General features: G+C 38.7%; 1 protein-coding gene and 1 long non-coding RNA gene across 5 annotated transcripts in view; one reads left to right on the plus strand and one right to left on the minus strand.

The window, feature by feature from the left end:
* NLRP14 (NLR family pyrin domain containing 14) overlaps positions 1-20,485 on the plus strand; it is a 58,614-nt gene extending 38,129 nt beyond the window's left edge. The window contains exons 7-12 of one of the 3 annotated variants that reach the window (XM_017948678.3): positions 1,492-1,662; positions 2,087-2,257; positions 3,895-4,065; positions 6,333-6,503; positions 14,163-14,333; positions 19,626-20,485. In XM_017948678.3, the coding sequence (XP_017804167.1) occupies positions 1,492-1,662; positions 2,087-2,257; positions 3,895-4,065; positions 6,333-6,503; positions 14,163-14,333; positions 19,626-19,659 (889 nt within the window). In that variant the 3' untranslated portion in view covers positions 19,660-20,485. Of the gene's footprint in view, positions 1-1,491; positions 1,663-2,086; positions 2,258-3,894; positions 4,066-6,332; positions 6,504-14,162; positions 14,334-15,050; positions 18,292-19,625 lie in introns of those variants that run through there. The other 2 variants (XM_003910272.4, XM_009186692.3) reach the window with 2 other exon arrangements.
* LOC108581971 lies at positions 7,361-21,510 on the minus strand. 2 transcript variants are annotated; one of them, XR_001894960.3, is made up of 4 exons: positions 21,474-21,510; positions 18,285-18,361; positions 15,250-15,365; positions 7,361-8,615 (listed from the first exon to the last, which is right to left on the minus strand). It is a non-coding gene; the product is annotated as an uncharacterized LOC108581971 (long non-coding RNA). The 2 variants fall into 2 exon arrangements; XR_001894961.3 differs by lacking the exon at positions 15,250-15,365.
* Positions 21,511-27,780: the final 6,270 nt, after the last annotated feature.

The raw sequence follows: 27,780 nt of genomic DNA on the forward strand, positions 1-27,780 counted from the left end.
CAGTTCGAGCTTCCCAGTGGCTTTATCTACTTAAGCCTCAGCAATGGCGGGTGCCCCTCCCCCAGCCTCGCTGCTGCCTTGCAGTTAGATGGCAGACTGCTGTGCTAGCAATGAGGGAGTCTCCGTGGGGGTGGGACCCTCTTGGCCAGGTGTGGGATATAATCTCCTGGTGTGTCCGTTTGCTAAGATCCTTGGTAGAGCACAGTATTGGGGTGGGAGTTACCCGATTTTCCAGGTGTTGTGTGTCTCAGTTCCCCTGGCTAGGAAAAGGGATTCCCTTCCCCCTTGCGCTTCCCAGGTGAGGCAATGCCTCGCCCTGCTTCAGCTCTCGCTGGTCAGGCTGCAGCAGCTGAACAGCATGGACTGTCCTGCACTCCCTAGTGAGATGAACCCAGTACCTCAGTTGAAAATGCAGAAATCACCTGTGTTCTGTGTCACTCGCGCTGGGAGTTGGAGACTGGAGCTGTTCCTATTTGGCCATCTTACTCTGTGTCTAGAAACTTTTAAAAATGTTTTTGGTACAATTTTTGCTTCATAAGTGGTATATATTTTCTTTCATTTTTCTTTCTGTACATTTATGTCCAGAAACTTCCAAGTACTATTGCCTGTTTTTAACTTAAGGTGATTATTAGTTATGGGTTGGTGCAAAAGTAATTGTGGTTTTTGGGCAAGCTGAGCTTTTTCAGCCTTAGGCTATGTTCTAGGTCATCCATTAAGATCTAATTCTGGGCTTAGGAGGAAGCTTCTCCTGTTCCTTCCTCTATATATCCTGATTTTGATGAAAAGAAACAATTCTTGAGTGACTCAAGTTGGTAAGTCCTTGATTAAAGGGAATACCCAGAGAAATTCCAAATATCAGAAATGCTGCTGCTGCTGCCTGACTCATTACAATGGGTTAGTATTACTCCCAACCATGTACAAGGCACAAGTTGTCTCTAAATATGAGTCTCTCTACATGTGCTTTTTCTGTTTCTCTTAATCTTTAGAAATAGTTTTGTTTTATTTATGATTTACGTATTGTTTTTCACTCTTAAGGACTGGATTCCTCAGAAAACATGGGCTCATGGATAAATGAGCTCACGGGAGACACAGCTTTTGCTCCCAACTTCCTATCTATTTCTGTTCTGTTTCAGAAGTCAGAGTATAGAAGAATACACTCATCTTTCAAGCCATATCTTCCAAGTTGTAGTTAGAGGAAATTCCTCCCAGACTAAAAACTATTATCATTTAAAGATATTTTTGAATGCTCTCAAATATATTTTTATAGGGAATTAAGAGGGTGGGAATGTGATAAACAATCTCTTTCCCTTCCCTCCTTAACTCTGTCAGAGCCTTATGCTTTAGTTAAACAACTTTTTTCCGTGTAGAGAAGTTGGATTTTCAGGCAAGATCCCAAAGATTAGGAAACTTCCTACCTTTGGGCTCGGTGAGTGTTGGTTGTACTACTTCTCTAAGGAATGGTCATTCTTGTCTTTCTGTGTTGTTTTCCAGGTTGGAATCCTGCAACCTAACTGTATTTTGTTGTCTAAGTATATCTAATGTTCTCATCAGAAGCCAGAGCCTGATATTTCTGAATCTGTCAACCAATAATCTGTTGGACGATGGAGTACAGCTTTTGTGTGAGGCCTTAAGACATCCAAAGTGTTATCTAGAGAGACTGTCGTGAGTGTTTCTGTTTTGTTTTCTGTAGAGTCATTTTGCTTGGTTCTGTGTAGCTTAATTATGATCTGATGGGGGAACTGCTTGGGTCTTGACACTAACTGACTCATTTGTCAATCCTGAATAAGCTCTACATGTATCCCCTTCTCTTCTTCTACTTCCCTCTCTTTTACTTCACTTTTAGACCTATCTTTTTTTCTGATTGAGCTCTTTACTTTCATTCTTTTCTAAGCTTCCCCTCTCCCCTTCCATGTTTTATATCCTGCAAACAGCTGCAATGGAATTCATAATTTAAATAGGTTTGTTGAGGTTAATTTTATAGTCAAGATATGGGGGTTACAAGCACCACTGATTTCCCTGTGAAGGAGAGGAGAAGCATGAGCTTTGGGAATTGACGGATCCCTTCTCATCTCTGTTTCTTTTTCAGCTTAGAAAGCTGTGGTCTCACAGAGGCTGGCTGTGAGGATCTTTCTTTGGCTCTCATCAGCAATAAAAGACTGACACATTTGTGCTTGGCAGACAATGTCTTAGGAGATGGTGGAGTAAAGCTTATGAGTGATGCCCTGCAACATGCACAGTGTACTCTGCAGAGCCTTGTGTAAGTGTCTTCAAGTTTTATCCTTAATATATATTGTACATTTTGAAATATGTTTAAAATAGTAAAATGTTATGAACACATTCTGTTCCTTGCTTTTTCCCTGTTACCCTTAATGAAGAAGAGGGTGAAAATGATATTAATAATTGACATTTATTGTGTCCTAACTCTACCCTGGATCTTGTGTTAAACATGCTTATTGTGCAAAATAGTATCTAATGCTGTCAAATTGGCCACCCTATTTTGAGGGGCCTCCCTCTACAGATGAGGAATGTGAGCCATAGGAAGATAATACACCTTGTTTAATATCTCACAAGAAAATGATGAATTCAGAACTAAAGCCTACCACCTATCCTACTCTAGAATCTGAGCTCAGAACAGAAATATAGCACTCTGTTGTATGTCTGAATCACATTGTGATTATTCTGTTCATTTTTGTTAGATAATTTTCTTTTTTTTTTTTTTTTTTTTTTTTAGCTTTTCATGGAGTTTATTTTCTCATAGACTGTCATTTATCCTTTAGAAATCTGGGTACAAAAGAAAGATCTATGTGTTCACTCATTGTTGTCTGTTATATATATTGTCAATATGACACTTCTTAGAACATTTCAGTTAAATGGTCAACAAATATTGCAGAAAACTGAAGCCAAGGTTTTAATTTGATCAAATATGGTTAAGTTGCCTTCCAGATAGATTGTTTATATTTCCGGCAGCAGTCTAGGGACCTGCACTTTAACACCCTCATTGGACATCTATAATCTTTTTGACCTGTATTAATTAAAAAGTTGAAAAGTAACTTTTAAAGTAATTTAAATGTTGAGCATCTTTTCAAGTTGTTTTGATCTTTTATATTTAGGAATTTCCTCTTCATAGGCTGTTTTTTCCTGATGTTTTCTATTATATATGTTATATATTATAGTTATTAATATCACATATACAATATTATTTTATATATATTGCAAACAATTTTCTTAGCATGTTGCTTTATTTCTAACTTTATGGTCATTTTTAGAATAGATAAGTTTAAAAATTTTTGTGATGTCAAATTCTGCCTCACGACTTCAAGAAGTTTTGTCATAATTGGAAGTACATTTCTTTTTTTAAAAAAAATACACATATATCGTCTCATACTCTTTATGGTTTACTTTTAACATTTACATGTTAAATTATTCCAGATTTATTTTGTTATAAGGCTTAAACTGATTTTTCCCCACATATCAGATCTATTGTACAAAAGCAATAATGGCATAATACGGATTTTCCTTACTGTTTGAAAATGCCACTTCTATTACGTACAAAGAGTACTTACTTTATTATGACTACTCTTATTCTACTCCATCTGTCTGTTCTTCTAGTCCATGGAGATACTTCTGCAGTAGAGTACTATGTATATGTGTAATGTAATGAGATTAGCATTTGATTTATTGTAAGAAAAATGCTGAAGAATATGAGTCTACTTTGTAGCCCAATTTGATGTAAATCTGTTTCCCAAGTGAGACAGGCTGACAGTGAGGGTGTTTCATCTGAAATGGAATGTTGACAAATAGATAAGGGATCAAATCATGAAATCTTTTCAAAGAGAGAAATCTCTGGACAGTACTGCAGTAATTCCATCTTTCTTCACATTGTCCTTCCTGTAGGCTGAGGCATTGCCATTTCACTTCACTTAGCAGTGAATATCTGTCAACTTCCCTTCTACACAACAAGAGCCTGACGCATCTGGATCTAGGATCAAACTGGCTACAAGACAATGGAATGAAGCTTCTGTGTGATGTCTTTCGGCATCCAAGCTGTAATCTTCAGGACTTGGAGTAGGTTTTCTGTTGCTTTCCTTTTGTGTAGTTTCAACAACAGTGTCTGGGAGATACTGAAAGAAAGGCTGAGAACCGAGTATCTGTCAGAGAAAAGAATATACAGCTGATTTTCCCTCTCTCTTCTGCCTGAGACAAGCTGGGGAAGTCTGCTCATCAGATTTGTAAAAATAATTACCATAGTAATTCTAATAAACTTTCCTCAGGTAATAAGGACCAGAGGCATCAGGCTGAACAGTGACCATTTTATTCTTTCCTTGGTTGTGCCCCAGTGAATCTACTGTGTGTCTTCTACTTTTAATCCAGAAGCTGAAATTGTTCTCTACTAGTTTTTCTCTTAGATTTATATTTAAACTCAGGTTTATAATTAGGTCAACTTCCAAAGAAATTGGGAAGGGGATTTTTACAACATCCTACATTCCACTGCTGAACAGTAGCCATTTTATTCTTTCCTTGGTTGTGCCCCAGTGAATCTACTGTGTGTCCTCTACTTTTATCCATGAAGTTGAAATTGTGATCTACTACTCTTTCTTTTAGATTTATATTTAAACTCAGGTTATAATTAAGTAAACTTTCAAATAAATGGAAAGGGGATTTTTAACAATGTCCTACACATTTTTAAACTCCAACTATTTTCATTAATATTATGTTTTCTCAGTCTGTGAGCAGGTATACATACATATGAATTGCATGTGTATACATAATTTTGATTGCTGTATGGATATGATTTGGGGTTTCCTTTTCACTTGACAGTATTTCAGAAATACATTTATCAAGGTGTGCATGCTGAGAATAAAAAAGAAATACATTTAAATACTTATTTCAAATTATCTTCTTGATTATTTTAATGACTGTATGGTATTTTGTATTTCATTGCATAAATACTTTGGCTGGCATGAATCAAGACAGAGGCATCACTTAGCAATCTCAGCTCCCTTTCCTACCAGGGCCTCCCAAGTGACCAGTAACTTTTGTGAGTCATTAAGGGTCTAACCCCAGCATAGTTTTTCAGATCTGTAAAGTCAAGCTCTTTGGTAGACCAAGAAGTATTTGTCTTGACCAGACTGGCTCATGATAACTAAACTTCCAAATGAGTTTAATAGTTTAATGTGACAACTCTAAACACAAAGGCAATTACACCATAGGGTCCAATCAATACCTTTACTTACTTTAGGAAAGTGTAGATGATATGGGTTATTTTGTGATTCTCTGATTCTCTGGAATTTCGTTCATCATTATTCAACTGGAAGACAAAGATTTACTTAATGGATGTTGTTAAATCCAATGTCTTCATTTAACTACAGAGATACAATTTCTAAGTGACCTATATACTCAAGGTCTTTGCTAGCCAACTTTCTCTCCTTAGCAATTCTGTAAACAAAGCTGTACTTGCTTAGTTACCTTCCAAAGCCTCTATGCAGACCATGTCAATTCTCTTAACCAATATTTTCAACCAATATGAACTAGATGCTAAGGAAACTAAAAGTCACTGAGGTGATGCTTTTGTCCCCAAATAACATAAAATGCTGATTACAGGGAAATAAATATAAAGCAAATTACAATATATTCCATACATTGTTATAAGGATATGACAACAGTCTCAGGGATTAAGGTTGGGACTTCTCAGTGGAGACAGAGTTACTTTAGGCTAGAAAAATGACGAAGATTCTGTTATGTGGGGATATGCTAAACAGAGGGAAAGGAGAGAGAATAGAAGAGAAACAACAATAAATATGGTTTAGTTGGAGAAAAATTCATGTGCGTGGTTAGAAAATACTGTGGGGACAAAGTATGGAAAGAGAAAGCTTGAGGTCAGATTGTGAGTGCTCTTGAATACCACGCAAAGGACCTGGAATAAATATCTTTTTATATGTAGCTTTCTTCTTTGAAGATAATACTTTGAGATGGATTCCAGGAAACTTTTTTCACTTAAAGATATATTAAAAACTGAAAGCACAGAGATCTATTGGTTCCTTGGGAAAGCTTATATTTATTTTTTTTAAGTATTGGTAAAAATAAATGTTTATACCCTTGATTTTTAAAGCTCTGTAGATAACAACCTGTTTGTGGAAGACAACAGTTTTACCTGCTGGTTTCTTCTGCTCATTAAGAAATCCCATCTGTTTTTACTGATAAATTAGACTCTCCCATGTATGTCCCGGATTGTAGATAGAAAAGAGGTTCAAATACCTGGGCGTATCTCCTAGGAGGAAACTTATTAAGCCTCACAACGGAAGGATTCACTTTTCCTATTGTAATTCTTACAGATTGATGGGCTGTGTTCTCACTAATGCATGTTGTCTGGATCTGGCTTCTGTTATTGTATACAACCCAAACCTGAGGAGCCTGGACCTTGGGAACAACAATTTGCAGGATGATGGAGTGAAAATTCTATGTGACGCTTTGAGATATCCAAACTGTAACATTCAGAGGCTTGGGTGAGTTCATAGTTTTCCTTTAAGAAAATGATGCCTATTTGGTAGCTAGTATAGCTAGAAGATAATTAGTGTATGGAGAGAGGATACAAACTAAATGGGGCTAGAAGGTAAGTTACTCTCAGAAAAAAAGAATCTAAATTTCAAATAAGTGGATCAATGTACTGCATGTTCTTTACTATAGAAGCCATATTTCACATTTCTTTGTGTCCCCTTTAGTACTTTGGACAGATGCTTAGTACCCAAGTGGTACCTGGTTTGGGTCTTCCATGTTCTATCATTCGTCAGATAGTCCACTTGTCTTTGAATTAATTTTTTATTAAATTGAAGATTTTTACTAATTATCTTCTATCTGTAAAATACTATGTTCTTAAGGAGCTTGTAATCTAATAAAATCACATTCTGTGTTGTGGACATTTCTTATGTTCAATTCTGTATTTAGATTTTTGTTTAATTTTGAACTGATACCGGCTAGTACATTTTCACTTATACAACATGAATTATTGACCTCAGGGTCAAGAATTGTGCTCTGTGTGTGGGAAGCTCAGACACAATGACATATGTCATCCTTTAGAAATTTAACAGTCTTCCAGAGAAATCTCCCCTGACTCTTCCAAGAAAATGAAGCTTTTATGTTTTCATTGACTATATACTTTTATAATAGCAATGATGATGATGTAACTGTTAGGTCTGAGATTTAATTTTATCCTACTTACAACCTAATAAATTCACCTGTTACTGTTTCATGGATGCTGGCCAAAAAACAAAACCAAACTCACAAGACTCTTATCAGAGACAAAGGACTTTATTGCTTGTAGCAGAGCAAAGCATGAGTATTAGCATGTTTGTGTCAGTTCCTTTTGTCTCCCAAGTCTCACAGGGCTGATGAAGAGGGTCCAGATGGAAGAGGGTCCAGATGGAGACTGAGAGACCCAGGATTTTACAGGAGGCAGTAATAAGCCTGCTCTTTGTCCCTCAAGGTTGCTCATTACAAACACAACCCTGGAAAATGGCCGAGGTAAACAGTTGTCAGGGCCTTCCATTTTTGTTAGCAAACATGTAGGGGAGAGAAAGACCTATGGAAGAATATCTCCCCAAAATGTCTACCCCTTGTTTCTACACAGTAAAATCTTGGCTTCTGGTGAATTTTCACATGAATATGCTACTCCACTGGCCACTCTGATTAACAGAGATTGGGACCAAATCTGTTCAAATCTCATCTACCATTTAATTAAGGCCACTAATAACAAAACTGCAAGCATGGGATGAGGCCAATGTGTAGTATTGATTTCAAACATTCCCACAGGGGTCTGACTCAGTCAACTGAGTAAGTTCCAGGAAGGACTGCTAGGTCTTTTATGCATTAGAACTCATACAAGGGAGTCTAAAATGACCTACCATTCTTTGATGTCACTGGCAACAAATAAATAAAAATTGGCCAAAAGCAGTCCTCCTCCCCAGTAAAGAGAGTTAGCAGTCTGCTCTTCCCCACAAGCAAACACGTAACTGAAAGTAGAGGTCACTCTAATTTTGGATTTGCTGTTATATTTTATTTGGTTAGCCATTGCACTAGTTTGATTAAGCCAGGTGAGCAGTCTCACTGGTAGTTGTAGCTGTCTCATTCTCATACATGGTATATTCCAAGGCTGTTCTGGCATCAAGAGAAGCTTGCAGATTTGTATCGAATTGAAACAAGGTTGTGCTAGTGATTGTATTTGTATACATATGATAAGGCTCCATATTGGGAGGCTGCTATTGATGGCATCAGGCACAGCAAAGTAGTTCAGGACCTGCTATGTCTATATTAGATTTTCTGTTTTCATAGTGTATAGACAGGCATAACAAACCAGGTTGTGGGTCAGTCTGTTAGCTGCAGTTGCTGCATAGACTCCATGGACCACATAATTATTTTGCCAGGCTGAAGTTTTGGATCTAGGTGAAAAAATAGAGCATGAATTGTTCTCCTCACTCGCCACACCTCCAGGTTCTAAGGTGTTCCATTCCAAATATTGTTGCTGCTCTTCCCCTACACCGATGAAATCAGTTTGTCCCATCCTAGTGGCTAGAACTTCATCTATTCTCCAATTATCCTTTACTTGCATGGAGACCTTCGGTCTGGAGGAATCATACAAATGGGAGAGAAAAACATCTTTACAATATTTACAGAAACCCATTATATCGTATACATTATATTCTAATTCTATATTATCTCTGAAATATCAAAGGCAAATTATGAAGCTTTGGAGCCTCTAATCTACCTTTTAAAAATATAGGTAGATGTAACGTTCTATTTTATAATTTTCCTATATACTCATTTTTTTTCCAGCAAAAGGTATTGAAATTTTTCTCCCCTCTGCTTGGTAGGGACATCTTTGTTATAAACCACATTTTCATTGGTGCATGGATCTGTTCCTGGGTTCTGTTTTCTCTTCCACTGACCTGTTTGTAATTCCCAGTTCTAACAATGCTGTCTTAATTAATATAGCTCTATAATAAGCCCTGGTACCTACTAGAGCAAGTATTCCCATCTTCCTAAAGAGAATTTTGGCTCTCCTTCCCCTTTACATTGGCAAATAAATTGGAAATATCAACTTATCAAGTTACATACATATGCACTGCCCCCCAACCTACCTATATGTTGGTGTCTTGAATCGAATTGCATTTATTCTATCAGTGAGTCTCCTGATACACCAAAAAGACATATCTCATTTATTTAGGTCTGTCAATAAAGCTTAGTAATTTTTTCTTGAGTGGTCTTGTATTTTGTTGCTGGTTAACTTTATTCCAAAGTGCTTGCTATATTTCATGCTGTTGTAAATGATTGTTTTAGTTATTTTTTTCATTGTGTTTATACATAGAAACATAGGATTTTTTAAAAAGTTGGTTTCTTATCCAATAGCCTGCCACATTCTTTTGCTTATTCTAGTTGCTAATTTGTAGATACTTTTGTATTTTCTAGGTATACAATCACATCATTTAGGAATAATACAATATAGTTATTTTTTCCTTTTCTGTTCTTATATTCTTTTTTTTCGTTTTTTATATGCCTTAGTAACTGTTAATATATGTGATATAATGTTAACATGTCTGGGGATAATGAACTATCGTATGTTGTTCCCAATGTTTAAAGCACAATTTCAGTGGTTCACCAATTTATCAATTTAAGGAAATTGCCTTCTACACCTAGTTTAATAGGAGTATTCTTTTTCTTTTTTTAAATTATACTTTAAGTTCTGGGATACATGTGCAGAATGTGCAGGTTTGTTACATAGGTATACACATGCCATGGTGGTTTGCTACACCCATCAACCCATCATCTATATTAGGTATTTCTCCTAATGCTATCCCTCCCCTAGCCTCTCATCCCCCAACAGGCCCTGTTGTGTGATGTTCCCCTCCGTGTGTCCGTGTGGTCTCATTGTTGAACTCCCACCTACAAGTGAGAAGATGGGATGTTGGATTTTCTGTTCCTGTGTTAGTTTGCTGAGAATGATGGTTTCCAGCTTCATCCATGTCCCTGCAAAGGAGATTAACTCATCCTTTTCTATGGCTGCATAGTATTCCATGGTGTATATGTGCCACATTTCCTTTATCCAGTCTATCATTGATGGACATTTGAGTTGGCTCCAAGTTTTGGATATTGTGAATAGTGCTGCAATAAATGTATGTGTGCATGTGTCTTTACAGTAGAATGATTTCTAATCCTTTGGGTGTATACCCAGTAATGGGATTGCTGGATCAAATGTTATTTCTGGTTCTAGATGCTTGAGGAATCGCTACACTGTCTTCCACAGTGGTTGAACAAATTTACACTCTCACCAACAGTGTAAAAGTGTTCCTGTTTCTCCACATCCTCTCCAACATCTGTTGTTTCCTGACTTTTTAATGATCACCATTCTAACTGGCATGAGATGGTATCTCACTGTGGCTTTGATTTGCATTTCTCTAATGGCCAGTGACAATGAGCTATTTTTCATGTGTTTGTTGGTCACATAAATGTCTTCTTTTAAGAAATATCTGTTCATATCCTTTGCCCACTTTTTTATGGGATTTTTTTTTTCTTGTCAATTTGTTTAAATTCCTTGTAGATTCTGAATATTAGCCCTTTGTCAGATGGATAGATTGCAAAAACTTTCTCCTATTATGCAGGTTGCCTGTTCACTCTGATGACAGTTTCTTTTGCTGTACAGAAGTTCTTTAGTTTAATTAGATCCCATTTGTCAATTTTGGCTTTTGTTGCCATTGCTTTTTGTGTTTTAGTCCTGAAGTCTTTGTCCATGCCTATGTCCTGAATGGATTGCCTAGATTTTCTTGTAGGGTTTTGATGGTTTTAGGTTTTACGTTTAAGTCTTTAATCCATCTTGAGTTAATTTTTGTATAATGTGTAAGGAAGGGGTCCAGAGCCTGTTTTCCCAACACCATTTATTTAATAGGGAATCCTTTCCCCATTGCTTGTTTTTGTCAGGTTTGTCAAAGATCGGATAGTTGTACGTGTGTGGTGATATTTCTGAGGCCTCTGTTCTGTTCCATTAGTCTATATATCTGTTTTGGTACCAGTACCTTGCTGTTTTGGTTACTGTAGCCTTGTAGTATAGTTTGAAGTCAGGTAGCATGATGGCTCCAGCTTTGTTCTTTTTGCTTAAGATCGTCTTGACTATACAGGCTCTTTTTTGGTTCCACATGAAATTTAAAGTAGTTTTTACTAATTCTGTGAAGAAAGTCAATGGTAACTTGATGGGGATAGCACTGAATCCATAAATTACTTTGAGCAGTATGGCCATTTTCATGATATTCTTTCTTCCTATCCATAAGCATGGAATGTTTTTCCATTTGTTTGTGTCCTCTGTTATTTCCTTGAGCAGTGGTTTGTAGTTCTCCTTGAAGAGGTCCTTCACATCCCTTGTAAGTTGTATTCCTAGGTATTTTATTCTCTTTGTAGCAATTGTGAATGGGAGTTCACTCATAATTTGGCTCTCTGTTATTGGTGTATAGGAATGTTTGTGATTTTTGCACATTGATTTTGTATCCTGAGACTTTGCTGAAGTTGCTTAGCCCTGAAGAATTTTGTCAAATGTGATGAATCACATTGATGTATGCATTATATGAACTTTGCATTTTTGGAATCAAACCAACTTGGACATATCTCCTATGTACATTGTGTAATTTATTAATGTCAATATTAGTGACAGCATTTAACCATTTTGTTCATAATGGACATAGGTTATAATTTCTTTTGCAGTCTTCATCAAGTTTTTGCATCAAAATTACCATATTTTCATGAGTTCAGGAGTGTTCCTTATCTTTTATTTTCCTGAGAGAATTTTTGTAAGATTGGAATTACTTCTTCCTTGAATTTTGTAAAAATTTCTGGTAAAGCTGTCTAACCTGGAGTTTCTTTGTGTGTAAAATTTTTGACTTCTGATTCAATTTTTTAAATAATTAGGTTTTCTCTTTCTCATAGAGTACTTTTGTTAAGTATATACTGTTGATTTTATCTATTTCATCTAAATTTTAAAACTTATTGGCAAGCATCTAATATTTTATTATTTGCTTAACTTCTTAATCATCTATAGTGATATGTTTTTTCTCATTTCTGATATTGAATTTGACCCTTTCTTTATTTTTGTATTCAAAGAACAACGTTGATCCACTCTGTTGTACATCTACATTCTGTTTCATTAATTTCTGTTTTTATCTTATTTTTTCTTGTACTTTTGTTGGGTTTATTTTACCATTTGCTAAATTCTCGAGTTGGATGCTTAGACATACATAGTCCCTTTCTTCTTCTCCAACAAAGATATTTAAGGTTACAACTTCCCTTCAAATGACTGCATTAACTTAATCATAAAATTTTGATATTGTATGCAGTATTTTTGTCATTTTTGAGTCCACAACATTTGTAAACTTACCTAGAACTTTTTTCTTCAACTAACAGGTTATTTTTAAACATACTCCTTAATTTTCAAATACGAGGCTTTTCTTTTTATATTCAGTCTGTAGAATTGTTTTCTGAGAACATACTGTGCATGAGTACAGTTCTTTGAAGTTTGTTGTCATTTGCTACATGACTTTTTAAACATACTTAAGAACATGAAAAATTGTTATTTCTAATTTAGTTTTTAGTTTTTCTAACTACAGGGGGTTTTTCTGTCATGTCTGGCTATTTTTTTTTTCTTTTTTGGGCTGGGGGCGGGGGGCAGGGGAGGAGTGATGAGGTCTTACTCTGTTACCCAAGCTGGTCTTGAATTTCTGGCCTCAAGCTACTCTGTTTCCTTGGCCTCCCAAAGTGCTGGGATTACAGGTGCCAGCTACTGTGCCCAGGCAGTTGCAGTATTCTGTATCAGTGGATTAAGATTATTAATTCTGTTTAAACTATCTAAATTTTAGTGACCTTTTTCCCAGATAACTCAGTTACTGTGAAAAATGTTAAAATTTTCATTAAAATTCTAGATTTGAGTCTTTCACTTTGCAGTTCTGTTTGTTTCTGTCTTCTATATTTTGAGACTGTAATTTGTGACTGGAAATATAAAATGATTATATTTCCTGATGAATTCATGATAACACTTTATGTTTTATGATACTTTTTCCACTAAGGAAGATTTTGTGTGATATTTACATACCCTGTCTCATAATTAGTGGGACCATCTCTTCATCACATAAATGTGATCACTTAACAAAAAAAGTTTCGTATGCTCAGCATCTGCATAGGCACTCAGTTGTTCAATGGCCAGGTAAACATAAGGTAAAAATTAGATTCAAATTGTTTAGGAGAATGTTAGATGCAGAAGGTTGAGTTTGACATGCTTCCTCAGTTCATGTACATACTATTATCGGCTTGTGCAGAGGCCCTTGACTGACAGATGGGTGGGTTGGTTAATTTATCTCAATTAGCCATTTTCTTTCCCACCTATAGGCAGCTGACCTAATGTATTCAAAATATGCCATAGAATTGCATTTTTATTTGCATCAATGGCATGATGCTAGAGACCTTATTATGTTTCTTGCTTATTTTATTTTATTTTATTTTATTTGATACTGAGTCTCATTCTGTAGCTCAGGCTGGAGTGCAGTGGTACGATCTCAGCTCACTGCAACCTCCACCTCCTGGGTTCAAGCGACTCTCCTCCCTCAGCTTCCCAAGCAGCTGGGATTATAAGTTCATACCACCACCCCCAGCTAACTTTTGTATCTTTAGTAGAGACGAGGTTTCACCATGTTGGCCTTGTCGAACTCCTGACCCCAGGTGATCTGCCCGCCTCAGCCTCCCAAAATGCCGGGATTACAGGCATGAGCCACCATGCCTGGCCTATTCCTTGCTTTTTAAACACTCACTACCAAAATTCCTATATCTAGTTATAGTGATGTATTTTTAGTGATGTTCAAGGATTCAACTGCTTCATAGTATTTTGTAACGTGAGTGTATGTTTTATTTATTCCTTAATAATTATGAATTTGTAATTCATGATTTTGGAAGGGATAAGTTCAGCCTGGAAATATCTGGTAATAATGAATATTATAGGTACTTATAGTCCTTGAATTTATACTGTGCTCATTTTTTAAAGTTTCTGGAATTATCCTCCATTCTGAGTTCACAGATCTCTTGTGGGCTTTGTTGTGTCATCGAATAAATTCATTTTTGTCTTTTGTCTCTCTTCTCTACAGGTTGGAATACTGTGGTTTGACATCTCTCTGCTGTCAAGATCTCTCCTCTGCTCTTATCTGCAACCAAAGACTGATAAAAATGAATCTGACACAGAATACCTTAGGGTATGAAGGAATTATGAAGTTATATAAAGTCTTGAAGTCTCCTAAGTGTAAACTACAAGTTCTAGGGTAAGTCTCCATTAGTTTCTCAGGGGGAGCATTTCCTGTAATGAGGGATTTGGGGAGCCACTCATTTACTACAGGCCTCAGAATCAACCTAATTATGTATCCTTGGGTATTTTCTAGACACTTATTTGTTTTTCTCTCATAGAACACTGAATTTTGAGAGATATAATATAACACAGTAGTTGAATATTGAGCACCCTGAAACCAGCCTAGATGAGTTTGAATTCTGTCCCTACCACTTACTAAATGTTTAATTAAAGCTAGTCCCCCATTGCTCTTTGTTTTGATTTGCTTATCAGTAAAATGGGTGAAATGATAAAATATACCTGTAAGGTTATTATGAGCATCTGAGTCAATATAGACCAAGTACTCAGAATGGTGCCTAGCATAACAATAAACAATAAATGTGTTAGTTGTTTTCATTATTATCAGTAGTAGTATTAATTTTGCTTGGATAGCAAAAGGCTCTTGGAGGATCCTTTTTAATTTTAATTGGTTTCTCTTTCTCTTCTGTTAATTTCTTCTATTTTCCTTCAACTGCTGTATCTCCCTCGCTATATCTCTCAGTTCCCTTCCCCACTCCTCACCCATGTTATAATATTCTCTCTTTATTTTAACAGAACAGTTTTTTTTTTCTCCCGAAATAAATCCTTTACAGAGAAAGTGGAGGGCTGTAGGAAAATTGAATACAGGAAAAGAGATGTTCCCTTGTTTTCTCAGGTTGTGCAAAGAGGCATTTGATGAGGAAGCCCAGAAGCTGCTGGAAGCTGTGGGAGTTAGCAATCCACACTTAATCATTAAGCCAGATTGTAACTATCATAATGAAGAAAATGGGTCTTGGTGGCGGTGTTTCTGATTTGAAGAAACTGACATTCCTTTAAAAATATAAATATAAATACATACATACATAGATACATACCCAGACTTGGGTGCTTAACTTCAGATACTCTATGCCCAGAAATTGTGCACTTGGCAGCTGTCAGATACCCACTTCTCTGTAAAATATCTGTTCTACTTCACACAGTGGTTGAGAGGCTAAAATAAAATAAAAAGCATAAAACTCTCTGAAAAGTATAATATGTTTTTAATTGGATACAGAGCTTAAGAATGCAGATAAGGGAATCCTGGATATGAGGCTGGAGGACGCGGACAGGGAAGATCAGTTAAAGTGCCTTGTTTTTTCCTTACTTCCACTGACATGGCTTAGCTCACAGCCCCACTGTCTCTGGCACCTTTTATTAAAATGTATCTCCATGTGTGTTCTTAGGATCACCAGTGTCAAGATCACTTGGGTATCTGTCTTAAAATGGAGATTCCTGAACCCCACACTAGACTTACCAAATCAGAATGTCTGGGTAAGGGTCCTTGGAAACCAGCATTTTGATAATTTCCCAGGCAAATTATTAAGTATACTAATAGTTGAGAATCACTAATTTCAATAGAAATGGGAGTCTACTTCTACAATGAACACTTTCTATAGCTTATTGTAAAGATAAGGAGGATTAATTTCCTTTAAGGGATTATAAGGTTATTTGGGCTAGAGCTAGAAAGAGAGTCTTTCATTTGGCAAAAACATGACACAATAAAATTTTTTTGTGTGTGAAAGACTGTTCTGGTTATTTATTGGTTGTATAACAAACTATCCCAAAACTTGGTGGCTTAAAACAATAATGATTTTATTAAATCTCATAACTTGGATTGGAATTCAGAAAGGGCCCAGCTGAGCATTTCTTATACTCCATAAGGTATCACTTGGGGTCCCTTGGTGGTATTCACCTGGCAACCAGATTGCTCTGGAGGTCCCAGATAACTTTTATATGTCTGCTGCCTTGGCAGGGAGGGCTGAAAGGCTGGGTTGAGCCAGACCCCTCTTCCTGTTATCAGCCAGAAGACTAGTGATTCTCAGCAGTTTTGGTCTTTGCCCCCTCAGAGGAAAGAATTCAACTGAGAGGCAGAAGTAGGTTTAAAGCAGAGGCAAAGTTTATTAAAAAAAAAAACAAAGTACACTTTAAAGAAATCAAGCAGGCCACTTGAGAGATTCAAGTGCCTCTCTTGATCCTTGGTTTGAGACTTTATACATTGACTCGTCTTCCAGGCTCTTCTCCCCTGCTGATCCTTCCCTTGGGCAGGTTGTTGCTTGATTACCCGTGTGCAGTGGCCTGCCAGCACTTGTGAGGGGTCCCGTGCACAGCGTGTTTACTGAAGTTGTATGCATGCTCCTTTGGGACGACTTTTCCTTACTGGTCATATACGGGAAGGTCATATACAGGTCAAAGTCCACCGTCTTGCTCCCCTTTGCACACACTTGATACTTTATCAGGGATTGTGGTTCGCTGGCTCCTGGTGTTTTCTATCTGTTGGAGGACTCCTTTCCCTTCTGGTGGCAGTTGTGGCCACTTATTGTCTCAGAGGGATAGTTTTATGCTCACCTGTCCTTCACCTGATGAGAGCCAGACATTTCTGGGGGCCCTTCCTTGTCCTGTTCATTATCTCAGAGGAAAAGGTTTATGATTGCTTGACTATGGCTCAACCATTGCTTGGCATTCCTGGGGGGCCTCACTCCTGCCCTGCTCTCATATCTGTCTACTTACTCTAGCATTGCCTCTAGTCTTAGGACCTCTCCATGTGGTTTCCGCAGGGTAGGGATTCAGGATTTCAAAGGGCCAAGAGGAAGCTGTCAGTTATTTTAAAAGCTAGGCCCAGAACTGGCATAAAGTCACTTCCATAATCCTCTATTGGTGAAAATAGTACAGGCCAGCTCACATTCTAGGGCAATCAATTGTTGATGGGAGTAGTGTCAAATAATTTGTGGCCTTCCTTAGTTCACCACAAACTTAATGTTTTTCTCCTTGTCTGTGGGAGAAAATAAAGCCTCTTAGCTTATTGTAAGGCAAAAACCAACACTTTTTCTTTGATAACACTGTCAATTCCTGCACAGTTCTGGTCACCAAAATATGTGGGTTTTTACCACACCAAGCAATTTTCCAAAACCAGCTGGGTGTCCTATAATTCAATTCCATTCTGACATTATCATCCTGGAGGTAGCATCATGTCCCACAGGTGAAGATCTCAGTCCCACAAGACTCTGCCCTATTTGAAGTACCAATTGCAAGTTCCAGGTTGTGACCTGTACTTCTGACAAACTGGCCATAAGTCAGGGTTCCCACAACTCTCTCTTCCCTGGGTTCCATAATTTGCTAGGATGGCTCACAAAACTCAGGGAAATACTTTACTTATGTTTACCCATTTATTATAAGAGAATATTTCAAATGATACAAATGAACAGCCATATGAAAGAGACACATAGGGTGAGGTTTGGAAGGTTCTATCCCTGTGCATTTGGCTTGTGCCACCTTCTCAGCACATGGATGTGTTTAGCAACCAGGGAGCTCTCTGAATCCCATCTTTTTGTGGAAGCTTCATTAGATAGGCATGATTGATTAAGTCAGTGGCCATTGTCATAAACTCAACCTTCAGCATCCCCTTGCTTCTTTGGAGGCTGGTATGGGGAGTGCTGAAAGTTCCAACCCTTTAATCACATAGTTGGTTCTCCTAGCAACCAGCCCCCATCCTGAGACTATCCAGGAGCCTCCAGCTACCAGCCCTCTCATTAGCATACAAAAACACTTATTGCGTCAAATATTCCCAACGTTTTGGAACCTGTGTGCCTTGAAAGGGGCCAGGAAATCACACTGTATAATATCCCGTGGGTCAATGTGGAGGACTGGAGAATAGACCTTGGCAGTCAGAGGGGGCAAATGGTTTTCGTAAAAATTTGCAAGTAATGTTACTGGGGCTTTTATCCACACAGAACAGTAATACTGCTGCTGACATTTGGCATAGGTGATACATAGAGAGGTGGCTTTACTGAGATTGATTCCCAGTGAGGACAGTCTTGCTAGTTAGAGAAAGCTAACCGGCGCTATTATAACAAACAGAAAAGAAAGTATATACCAAAGTGGCGACTTCTTTCACATGATAGCCTTGGGCCAGTCACCATCTCATCCTTCACAGACAACAGGATTTCCAAGCTGCCCAAAGAAAAATCCAACAAAAGTAAATGTTTCTTAAGATAATTTCTACCAGACTGTCAGAAAAAGGAAAATTCTTATATTTCTGAAACCATTTCAGGGCATTATAGAGGAAGACAGCTTTTCTAATTGATTTTTTAAAGATGAAAACTATTGATAATAGAGCCTGACAACCAAAATGAGTGATTGAGGCATAAGTCTCAAATCGTCAAGATTTATTGAGCCAGCTTGAGAATGCATCTGGGAAAAATAGGGGTCACAGGTGCATCTGTGGCTGTTTTTTCTTTAGAGGGTCTCAAAAGGTTTAGTATTTATATATTTTCCTTTAAAAAGGGGATGTGGCAGTGAGATTAATGATTATATAGTTTTCAGTCTTTAGTGCCCAGTAAATCTACATTTTATATAAGGTAAACATTTGAAGAGAAAAGGAATACAGGAAGCAGATGTCTCAGGAGTGAAGGAATAATTAATCTATGTCTTTTTGGCATACCTGGGAAGATAAACTAGTCATTGACATTTTCAGTGTGGAGTCTTTTGAAAGGGCTGGTTTCTGTTTAGACTGTAGGGAAGAAAGCCTAATGTTAGTTAGCTAAGAGAAGGGAATAATGTGGTGTGTCTGACCTCCCATCTCTCCTGACATGAATGGGAACTCAGCTTCTGAGGTTTTTCCAGAGTTCCCTTGGCCAACTGGGGGTCCATTCAGTCAGTTGGGGGCTTTGGATTTTATTATTTCTCAAGCCTAATGGCACTATCAAGAAATTTAAAGATGAATGTCACTTATGACTATGCAAAGACCCAGTATTAAAATTTTTGAACATTTCAACATTTAATTAAAATATACTATGATTAATGTGACTTAGAAGTGCAAGAGTGGGCTGATGTTAGGAATATTATAATTTATCACATTAATTGGATGGTGCAGAAAAACCAATTACCACAACTTATGTTGAAAAGGTGTTTAATAAAATTCAATCTCTGTGGGGTAGTTTCATAACATGAGGAATGTTTATCTTAAATTAATAGCAATACACTTAGAAGCATTAGCACTTAAATGTTAAAAACATGCCTGGTGGTATAACTGAGCCTATGTTATAAAAATCATTATGTGTTCATTTTACTTTGTCTGTTCTTTTCTTCTTCCATGCAAGCAAGCATGGAGTATAGAGTCATTTTGAGAGAATATAGTCACTAGTAATTGTTTAACTTCATATCCTAAATTCTGGGGGCAACCAGCAGGATTAATGGACTTGTTTTTCTTTTAAAGAACAATGATCCTTAGGTCATGCAGACCTCCTTGATGGCATGCAGAAGTTTGATCACCCTAGAGACGCAGACAGCTTTGATCATCGGGGATCTCCCCTCCTGCATATCTACCTTACTCATAAAAGCCCACAGTTATGTTCAAAGGCAGGTCAGATTTGAGAGCTCATCTCTCCTGCCCTCTCACTTTAGCCAAATTGAATAAACTTTTCTCTGTTCCTAAGTGCTGATGTGTCAGTGTTTTACTTACTGCACATCAGATATATGAACCTAAATTTTGGGGTTCTATAACAGTGTCACTGCTGTAGAACAGTGGTGATGGTTAGAATAAGTCAAATGAAAATTTTGATATTTTGATCATTATGGATATTTTTGCACTAACTTTTATCTCCAAAAATAGTATTTCTCTTGATTACTAAGTTTTTTTGTATCTCCTTAAATTTGTGCATCAGGCAAGTCACTCCCCTCATGCTAAAATCAGCTCTGGGGAAGAAAGGGTTTGCAATTTTAAACAGAGTCGAGTTGGATTGTCAAAAAAGCAAATAGAGTCTTCAAAACTAACTTTAGTTTTTTTATTCTTTATGTTTTATATTTGTTTTCTTTTTAATATTTTGTGAATTGTTATTGCATTATTTCTGCTGTCTTTAAATTTATTCTGTTAATATACTAACTTCTTAAGTTGGATTCTTCTGATTCCCAGCCTTCTCTCTTTTATTATAAGCATTAAGGCTATTAATTTCCCTTTACATAGCTGATCCTCTCTGGCCACTCAGCTCCTCTTCCTGCTCCTTACAGAGCTGGCTCTGGATGATCCCTTAACCAGCAGTTGAAATATCACCTCCTCAGAGAGGTTGAGCACTCCATCTTATATATCACCATCTCCCCCTCCCCTGTCCTACCAAAGCACCGTGTTTCTTTTTTTTTTCTGCCACTATCACAGATATGTAATTATTTTATTTCCCATCGCTTATCTCCCTCATCACAATGTAAGTTCTATGAGAACAGAAACTATGGGCCTTTTCTTCACTGTTTTATTCCAGCCTACAGCACAGTATCTTCTTGCACATGTGGGCTATGATTCAAGAATGAATGAATGAATAAAAACTGATGAATGAATGAAGAATGAATAGAAGCAAAAGCATCCTACTCTTCCAGGGAACACTTGTATTATTTTCCAACTTCCCAGCAACTCGGTGAAGTAGGTGATCTGGTTATCATGGGAAGCCCCGCAGACTCCAGCAGCCTGGGAAGTCACGGCCCGAGACACCTAGCTCTCTGGAGACTCCCTAGAATCGCATCCGGTGGGAGTCCTGGGATTCTGTCCCAGGGTGCCCCACATTTCTGGTTGTATTTTTACATTTCTTTAATTGTGTGTGATGAATCAGCTCTCAAGCCCAGACCTTCCACTCCTCCTTCTGTGTCCCTGAGCCAGACGCCCTCAAAACTCAGTGCGGGGCGCCTGGTAGGGGCATGGATGCAGCTGGAAAGGAGGTGACCCCAATTCTGCTCTCCATCACCAGAGAAAGCAGGACCCTGGACAGCGCCAAGCGCCCACAACCACTAGCATTCCTCCCTTTAGTTCTCAGTTCCTTGCCCACAGGGAGCAATTTCGCCAATCTGAGCCGAGGTCCCAGTCTCTGAAGCCACTCTCCTAAAGACAGAAATGAATTCCTGAAAAGTGGATGCTTACCGTTCATTGAAGTAAGATAAATATATGTGAATTAAAAGTCAACCACTCTTTTGGTTCATACTGTTTGAATAAATGAGGGTGTATTAGTCGGTTTTCACGCTGCTGATAAAGACATACCTAAAACTGAGCAATTTACAAAAGAAAGAAGTTTAATGGACTTACAGTTCCATGTGGCTGGGGAGGCCTCACAATCATGGCGGAAGGTGAAAGGCATGTCTCACATGGCTACAGAAAAGAAAAGAGAGCTTATGCAGGAAAGCTCCTCTTCTTAAAACCAATGGATCTTGTGAGACTTATTCACTATCATGAGAATAGCATGGGAGAGACCTGACTATGTGATTCAGTTACCTCCCACTGGGTCCCTCCCACAACATGTGAGAATTCAAGATGAGATTTGGGTGGGGACAGAGCTAAACCATATCAGAGGGGGTGCCCAGTAGTCAAATTCATAGAGACAAAAGAATGGTGGTTGCCAGGGTCTGGAAGTGGGGTGGGGGGACACTGGGGTTGTTTAATGGGTATAGAGTTTCAGTTTTGCAAGACAAAGAGTTCTAGAGTGTTTGCACAACAATGTGAATGTACTTTACTGGACTATACATCTAAAAATGAGATGGAAAATTTTATGTGCATTTTTACCACAATTTAAAAAATAAATTGGATTAAATTAAGTTTAAAAATTGAATTAGGCTGGGCGTGATGCCTCACGCCTGTAATCCCAGCACTTTGGGAGGCCAAGGCGGGCAGATCATGAGGTCAGGAGATCGAGACCACCCTGGCTAACACAGTGAAACCCTGTCTCTACTAAAAATACAAAAAAATTAGCCGGGCATGGTGTCGGGCATCTGTAGTCCCAGCTACTCAGGAGGCTGAGGCAGGAGAATGGTGTGAACCCAGGAGGTGGAGCTTGCAGTGAGCCGAGATCACGCCACTGCACTCCAGCCTGGGCAAAAGAGCGAGACTCTGTCTAAAAAAAAAAAAAAAAAAATGGAAAGAGAGATTAAATTATATTTTAAAGAAATTAGAGGGCTGGGCATGGTGGCTCACACCTGTAGTCCCAGCACTTTAGGAGGCCGAGGCGAGTGGATCACCTGAAGTCAGGTATTTGAGACCACCCTGGCTAGCATGGTGAAACCCTGTCTCTACTAAAAACACAAAAGTTAGCCAGGCATGGCGGTGGGTGCTTGTAATCCCAGCTACTCGGGAGGCTGAAGCAGGAGAATTGCTTGAACCCGGGAAGCAGAGATCGCATCATTGCACTCCAGCATGGGTGACGAGTGAAACTCCGTCTCAAAACAACAACAACAAAAAAAAGATAAAAACTTTTAAAAACTAGTAGGTATCCAAATTGGGAGTCCCCCTCCCTACTACTGAAGAATTGTGGGGTGGTATAGAGCCATGGGGTTGCTCCTCGTGTCTGGACCATTGAACCAGAACTCAATCCCTGAAGATAGTGGAAACAAAGTAAGGGTCCCAGGCCACAGGCACTTGGCTCTGCTGCAGGGAAATTTCCCTGACCTTTCTAGTTGGAAAGAGTCTCCTTTAATTGTCTTAGGGACTTATACCCTGAGGAGATAGGGATTTGCAAGACAATTCTTTGCATTCTCCAACTTTTCCTTGTCAGGACATAGCCCTATGCAGATTTTCTGGGGGGGGCCAGGGGAAGGTGATTCCTCTTTCTCTATGGTGGATACACTTATCTTCCTCATCTTGGAGCTTCTCTGCCCCCTAAATTCCCATCTAGAGTTACCTGTTCCAGTTACTCTCTTGGAGGATACTGAGTCCAATGTAGCCACTAAGATACTCTGTAGAGAATGCCCCCTCTTTGCCTGGTTCTCGTTCCTTTGGTGTACTCTTCTTTGTTCACCGATATTCACACCTTCACTCATCATTCATATCTACCACAATTCTCTGCCATTAGTTGTAAAAGGAATAAAAAATAGTCATTCTTTGTCATGGTCACACAGAGAACAGTGTATAAACACATAAAATATTCATCGATTATATTTTTGCAATTTCAAGTATTATAAGTATACATTAAATTATTACTTAATTTTTCAAAATAAGTGGTCTAGACCATGGGTGTTAGAATTTATGAAGCCCATATATGTTAGAACCTCTTCATTGCAGTTGACTTGTGTTGGAAGCAAATGCTCAGTGCCACAAAGAAGAACTAGCACTGAGACAAAGGACAAAGGGCCTCTCAGCAAGGCAAATTTACTTCTGCAGAAGGGTATATCTCATGTATGGAGCAAGGGCGAGAGCACATAGAACAAAGGAAAGCAGGGGTTTTTATTATCTGTAATGCAGCTTCTGTTTCTGTGTCTTTCCCCTATTGGCTAGGGTTGGACCCCACAATCTAAGCTGAACCCGGTTGGCTAATTTGAAAAGTGCAGGAATACAGTTACACTGGTGGGAAGGCAGGAAGATCAGTGTCAGTGTGAGAAGCCATTGCGATGGGAGGGGTAATTCATAGCATGGGTAGCAGATGTGGAATGTGGGCTCTATAGAATAGGACTGGCAGGAAGGTTGTTTACCAGGGAAGGGGGAACACAGAGAGTAAGGAAGTCTGGCTTTGAAGGCAGGAAACAAAGGACAAGGAAACTTCAGCAAGCTAAACATTTGAAGAAGAATTTCTTACTGTATCTAACAACTTGCCAACTGTTTAGGTATCCTGGGGACCCCATTTGCAGCTGGCATCTGAAGTGAGGGCAGCCTTATTGGGACTAAACCCTTAAAGTGTGGGTCTGCACTAATTCCTGGTACTTAGTGTCAGAATAGAATCGTAGGACACATGGTTGGTGTTGGAAAATTAAGAATTGCTGTTGGAAAATGATATACTATCTATCCTTGATTACTACAGTAGTCTCCCGGCCAACTTGGGGGCTCCTACAATCCCCTCAGATTCAATAATTCACTAGAACCATTCACAGGACTCAAGAAAGTACTATACATTTTGTCATGAGCAATGCAAGGTTAGAAATGACCAGGTCCATGCATGTGTGTGTCTTTCCACAATGTCAGACTTTTATTGATGCTATTTCAATCACAAATGCCACCTGGAGTTCCACGGAGACAATTCTCCATAGCACTTCCTGTTTACTCCCTAGCCAGAGCTATGGTCACACAGGTTCAAGTCACTCCGCAAGTCAGCCAATATGGCAAACCATACATAGTAGTGTGCTTAACCAATATTTAAATGTTATATGTTAAACATTTCACAAAAGCAAAATAATATTTATCACCAAGAGGAAAAAGAGAAATGTAAGAGTTAAAGAGGAAAGAAACATGAAATATGGCTTGGCAGTCAAAGACAGGTTTTCTTTAGTTAAAACATGAAAGGTGCTCCTGGCTGATAGTGGTCAGGAGCACTTTCTCTTACAGACTAAGAGTATATATTGGCTTTAGGGTGAGGGGGCTTATCACAAGCTTGGAATGTTTATGTGTGTGGAGAAGTTTATGGCGGTGTTGCAATCTCTCAGGGAGGAGGGGAGGTTGTCTTGGGACAGAAATCTTTCTGGCCCGGAGAGGGGTTATCTCAAGGCTGGAATCTTCCTGGTCTGAGGGGTCTTATCTAGGGGCTAGCATGTCTTTGGTTGGGGAGGAGTTTGAAATGTTTCTGGTTGGAGATGTTATTTGTGGTTTATGGTCATGCTGACCTTAGCCATTGGGCTGATGCCCTTTGGCTTTAGGCAGTCTTTTTTTTTTTTGTTTTGTTTTGTTTTAAGGTGAACTTTAGAATTAGGGCCTTGACCAAGATGGTGATGCTCCTGCTCTATCAGATAGGAGAAATGGTTAACGAATCAGTCCAGGGAAAGTGAAGAAGAAAGAGTCCTGGTCTGAGCCAAGTGGTCTGGGTGGTCTGTTGGTCTTGCAAGGCAGAGTCCTTTTTTTTTTTTCAGATGGAGTTTCACTCTTGTTGCCCAGGCTAGAGTACAATGGCATGATCTTGGATCACCGCAACCTCTGCCTCCCAGGTTCAAGTGATTCTCCTGCCTCAGCCTTCCTGGTAGCTGGGATTATAGGCATGTGTCACCATGCCCAGCTAATTTTGTATTTTTAGTAGAGACGGGGTTTCTCCATGTTGGTCAGGCTGGTCTCAAACTCCCAACCTCAGGTGATCCACCCGCCTCAGCCTCCCAAAGTGCTGGGATTACAGGCATGAGCCACCACGCCCAGCCCAAGGCAGAGTCTTTGACTGCAAGATAGTATCACCCAAGATGGCCATTTTGAGCTGCTCAAGGGCTAATCTTTTATAGTCACGTTGTCCTTTGATGAGAACTGATAGTGGAAGAGTTCTTGTTTGTGTCTTTATGTGATTGGATGCCATCTTTATTTGTTTAATTTGCTTATTAAACAAAACATCCTTGTTGGCAAAGTGTCCTATGAAATATAAAGTGGAGTCTTTTTCTAAGATGGAGTTAGTTATGTCAAGGGTGCTCTATACACTTGTGATTACAGTTTATTATAAAGGATAGGAGGGAACATCCAGATGAGGAGGTACATAAGGCAGGGAAGGGGGAAAAGTGTACAGTTTCCATGTTCTCTCTGGCATGCCACCCTCCCAGCACATCCATGCGTTTATCAACCTAAAAACTCCCTAAATCCCACTGCTTGGAGTTTTTGTACGAGATCTCATTATATAGATGTAACTGATTAAATGATTGGCCATCAGTGATTAAACACAACCTCTAGTGCCTCTCCTCTCTCTGGAAGTCAGGGTGGGAGGTAGGGCTAAAGTTCTGACCCTCCATTCACAGAGTTCGTTTCTCTGGTGAACAGCCCCCATCCTACAGTAATCCAGGGCCCCGACTATAAATCACCTCATTAGCATAAACTCAGGTATGGTCAAAGGGGCTCTTTATGGATAACAAAAGACAGTCCTACCACTCAGGAGTCTCCAAGGGTTTTAGAAGCTCTATACCAGGAACCAGGACAGAGACCAAATATATATATTTTTATTATATCACAGGATACCCCTTGGTCTTTGAGCATGGATTCTTTATAGCAAAAGGATCGCCTGTCCGAGCAACATTTTGAGGAAGGAGTGTGGTATAGGAATAGGGGCTTTTAACTCATTTTTTCCAATTCATTTGACTATTGGTATTGGTATTATAATTTTTATCAACAATGCAAGTGTAAAACAATATTACATTATGGTAGATGTAACTAAAAAATTAAAAGTCAAAAAATGCTGGCATACTAGTAGAGTCCCATTCAGTCCTTAATAATTAGTTCAGTCTATTATCATATTTCATGAAAATGTCTCCTGGGATGAGGTCACTCCAGTTTGCAGGCTTTCATTTGATCCTGCCTAGTTCCAACAGCAGGAGTGGTGTCAGCAATAGATGGTTTCACCCTTCGAGGCATCAGATATAACTGAGTAAAAGATAATAACATCTTTTGCTCTGAGCCTCTTTCAAGGTGTTAAAGTACTACTGAGTTTCCCTCATTACAGAACCCATTTATTTGTTGCATTATCCTCATTTACTATTTCTCCTTCTCTCCATGTATACAAAATTTTCTACCTTTGGAAGTGACATTAGGTTCAACCACTGTGCTGGTCTAATTGCAGGCAGCAATACTAATCTAGTAAGTACCTCTCCATCAGCCCACTACCATTCATATAGGTAGTGTTAAATAGTTATAGAAATGGGCTATTTTTACCATTAGACAATATAATTGCGTTCACAGTCAATCCCATTATTTCTAGATGAGGTGAAGGCACAATCTGCCCCATCAGGCCCACAGAAATTCTGACATAAAGTTTAGAATGCAGCTATACTTTATTGTTTAGGAATCATCACTGCCTTCAGCACTTGCAGTTGCAGCCTTGAACCTGTGGCCATGAAGTAGGAAAAACAAAGTTAAGGTGACATGGGGAAGAAAGTATAGTCATCAGTCACCTTTCCTGTGGGAAAAATTGCATAGTCATACCAGCATCTTCTCCCACTCCCTATCCTGCTGATCTACCAGAAAACCAGGAATCTATCTAGGAGACTCTTGTCTCCTTGTTGAGTGTAAGCACACATTTGCAAAGGCGTGTAAGCCAGCTCTTCATGCTTTTATATTCTCCCATTTTAGGCAACCAGTGTTTCAAATGCCCATTCCAATTCTCTATTGAATTATTATATTACTCTGAGGAAAATACCTCTCTGCCCATTCTTGAAATTATAGATTGTGAAAGGTGTTTCTCAGTCTGAAGAAATGTTACTTGGTAGTACAAATTGATGCAATATCTTATATTCTGATTCTTTGACTGTTCTCTGAACATTTGCATCTATCACTGGGTAAGGAAAGCCAAGTCCAGTGTCTATTCCTGTCAAGACCCACTCATAGCCAGCATCAATCCCACCTACCAGCTTGTTCAAGGTCTTCTCCCAGGAACTGTTGACACACAGCCATCTGCAGTGTCTATCTCTTATTTTTGGAAGACAAAACAGTTTTTAGTGGTATTTTGTGCTTCAGAGGT

The sequence above is a fragment of the Papio anubis genome, chromosome 12, assembly GCF_008728515.1.
Source record: "Papio anubis isolate 15944 chromosome 12, Panubis1.0, whole genome shotgun sequence".
Lineage (NCBI taxonomy): Eukaryota > Metazoa > Chordata > Mammalia > Primates > Cercopithecidae > Papio > Papio anubis.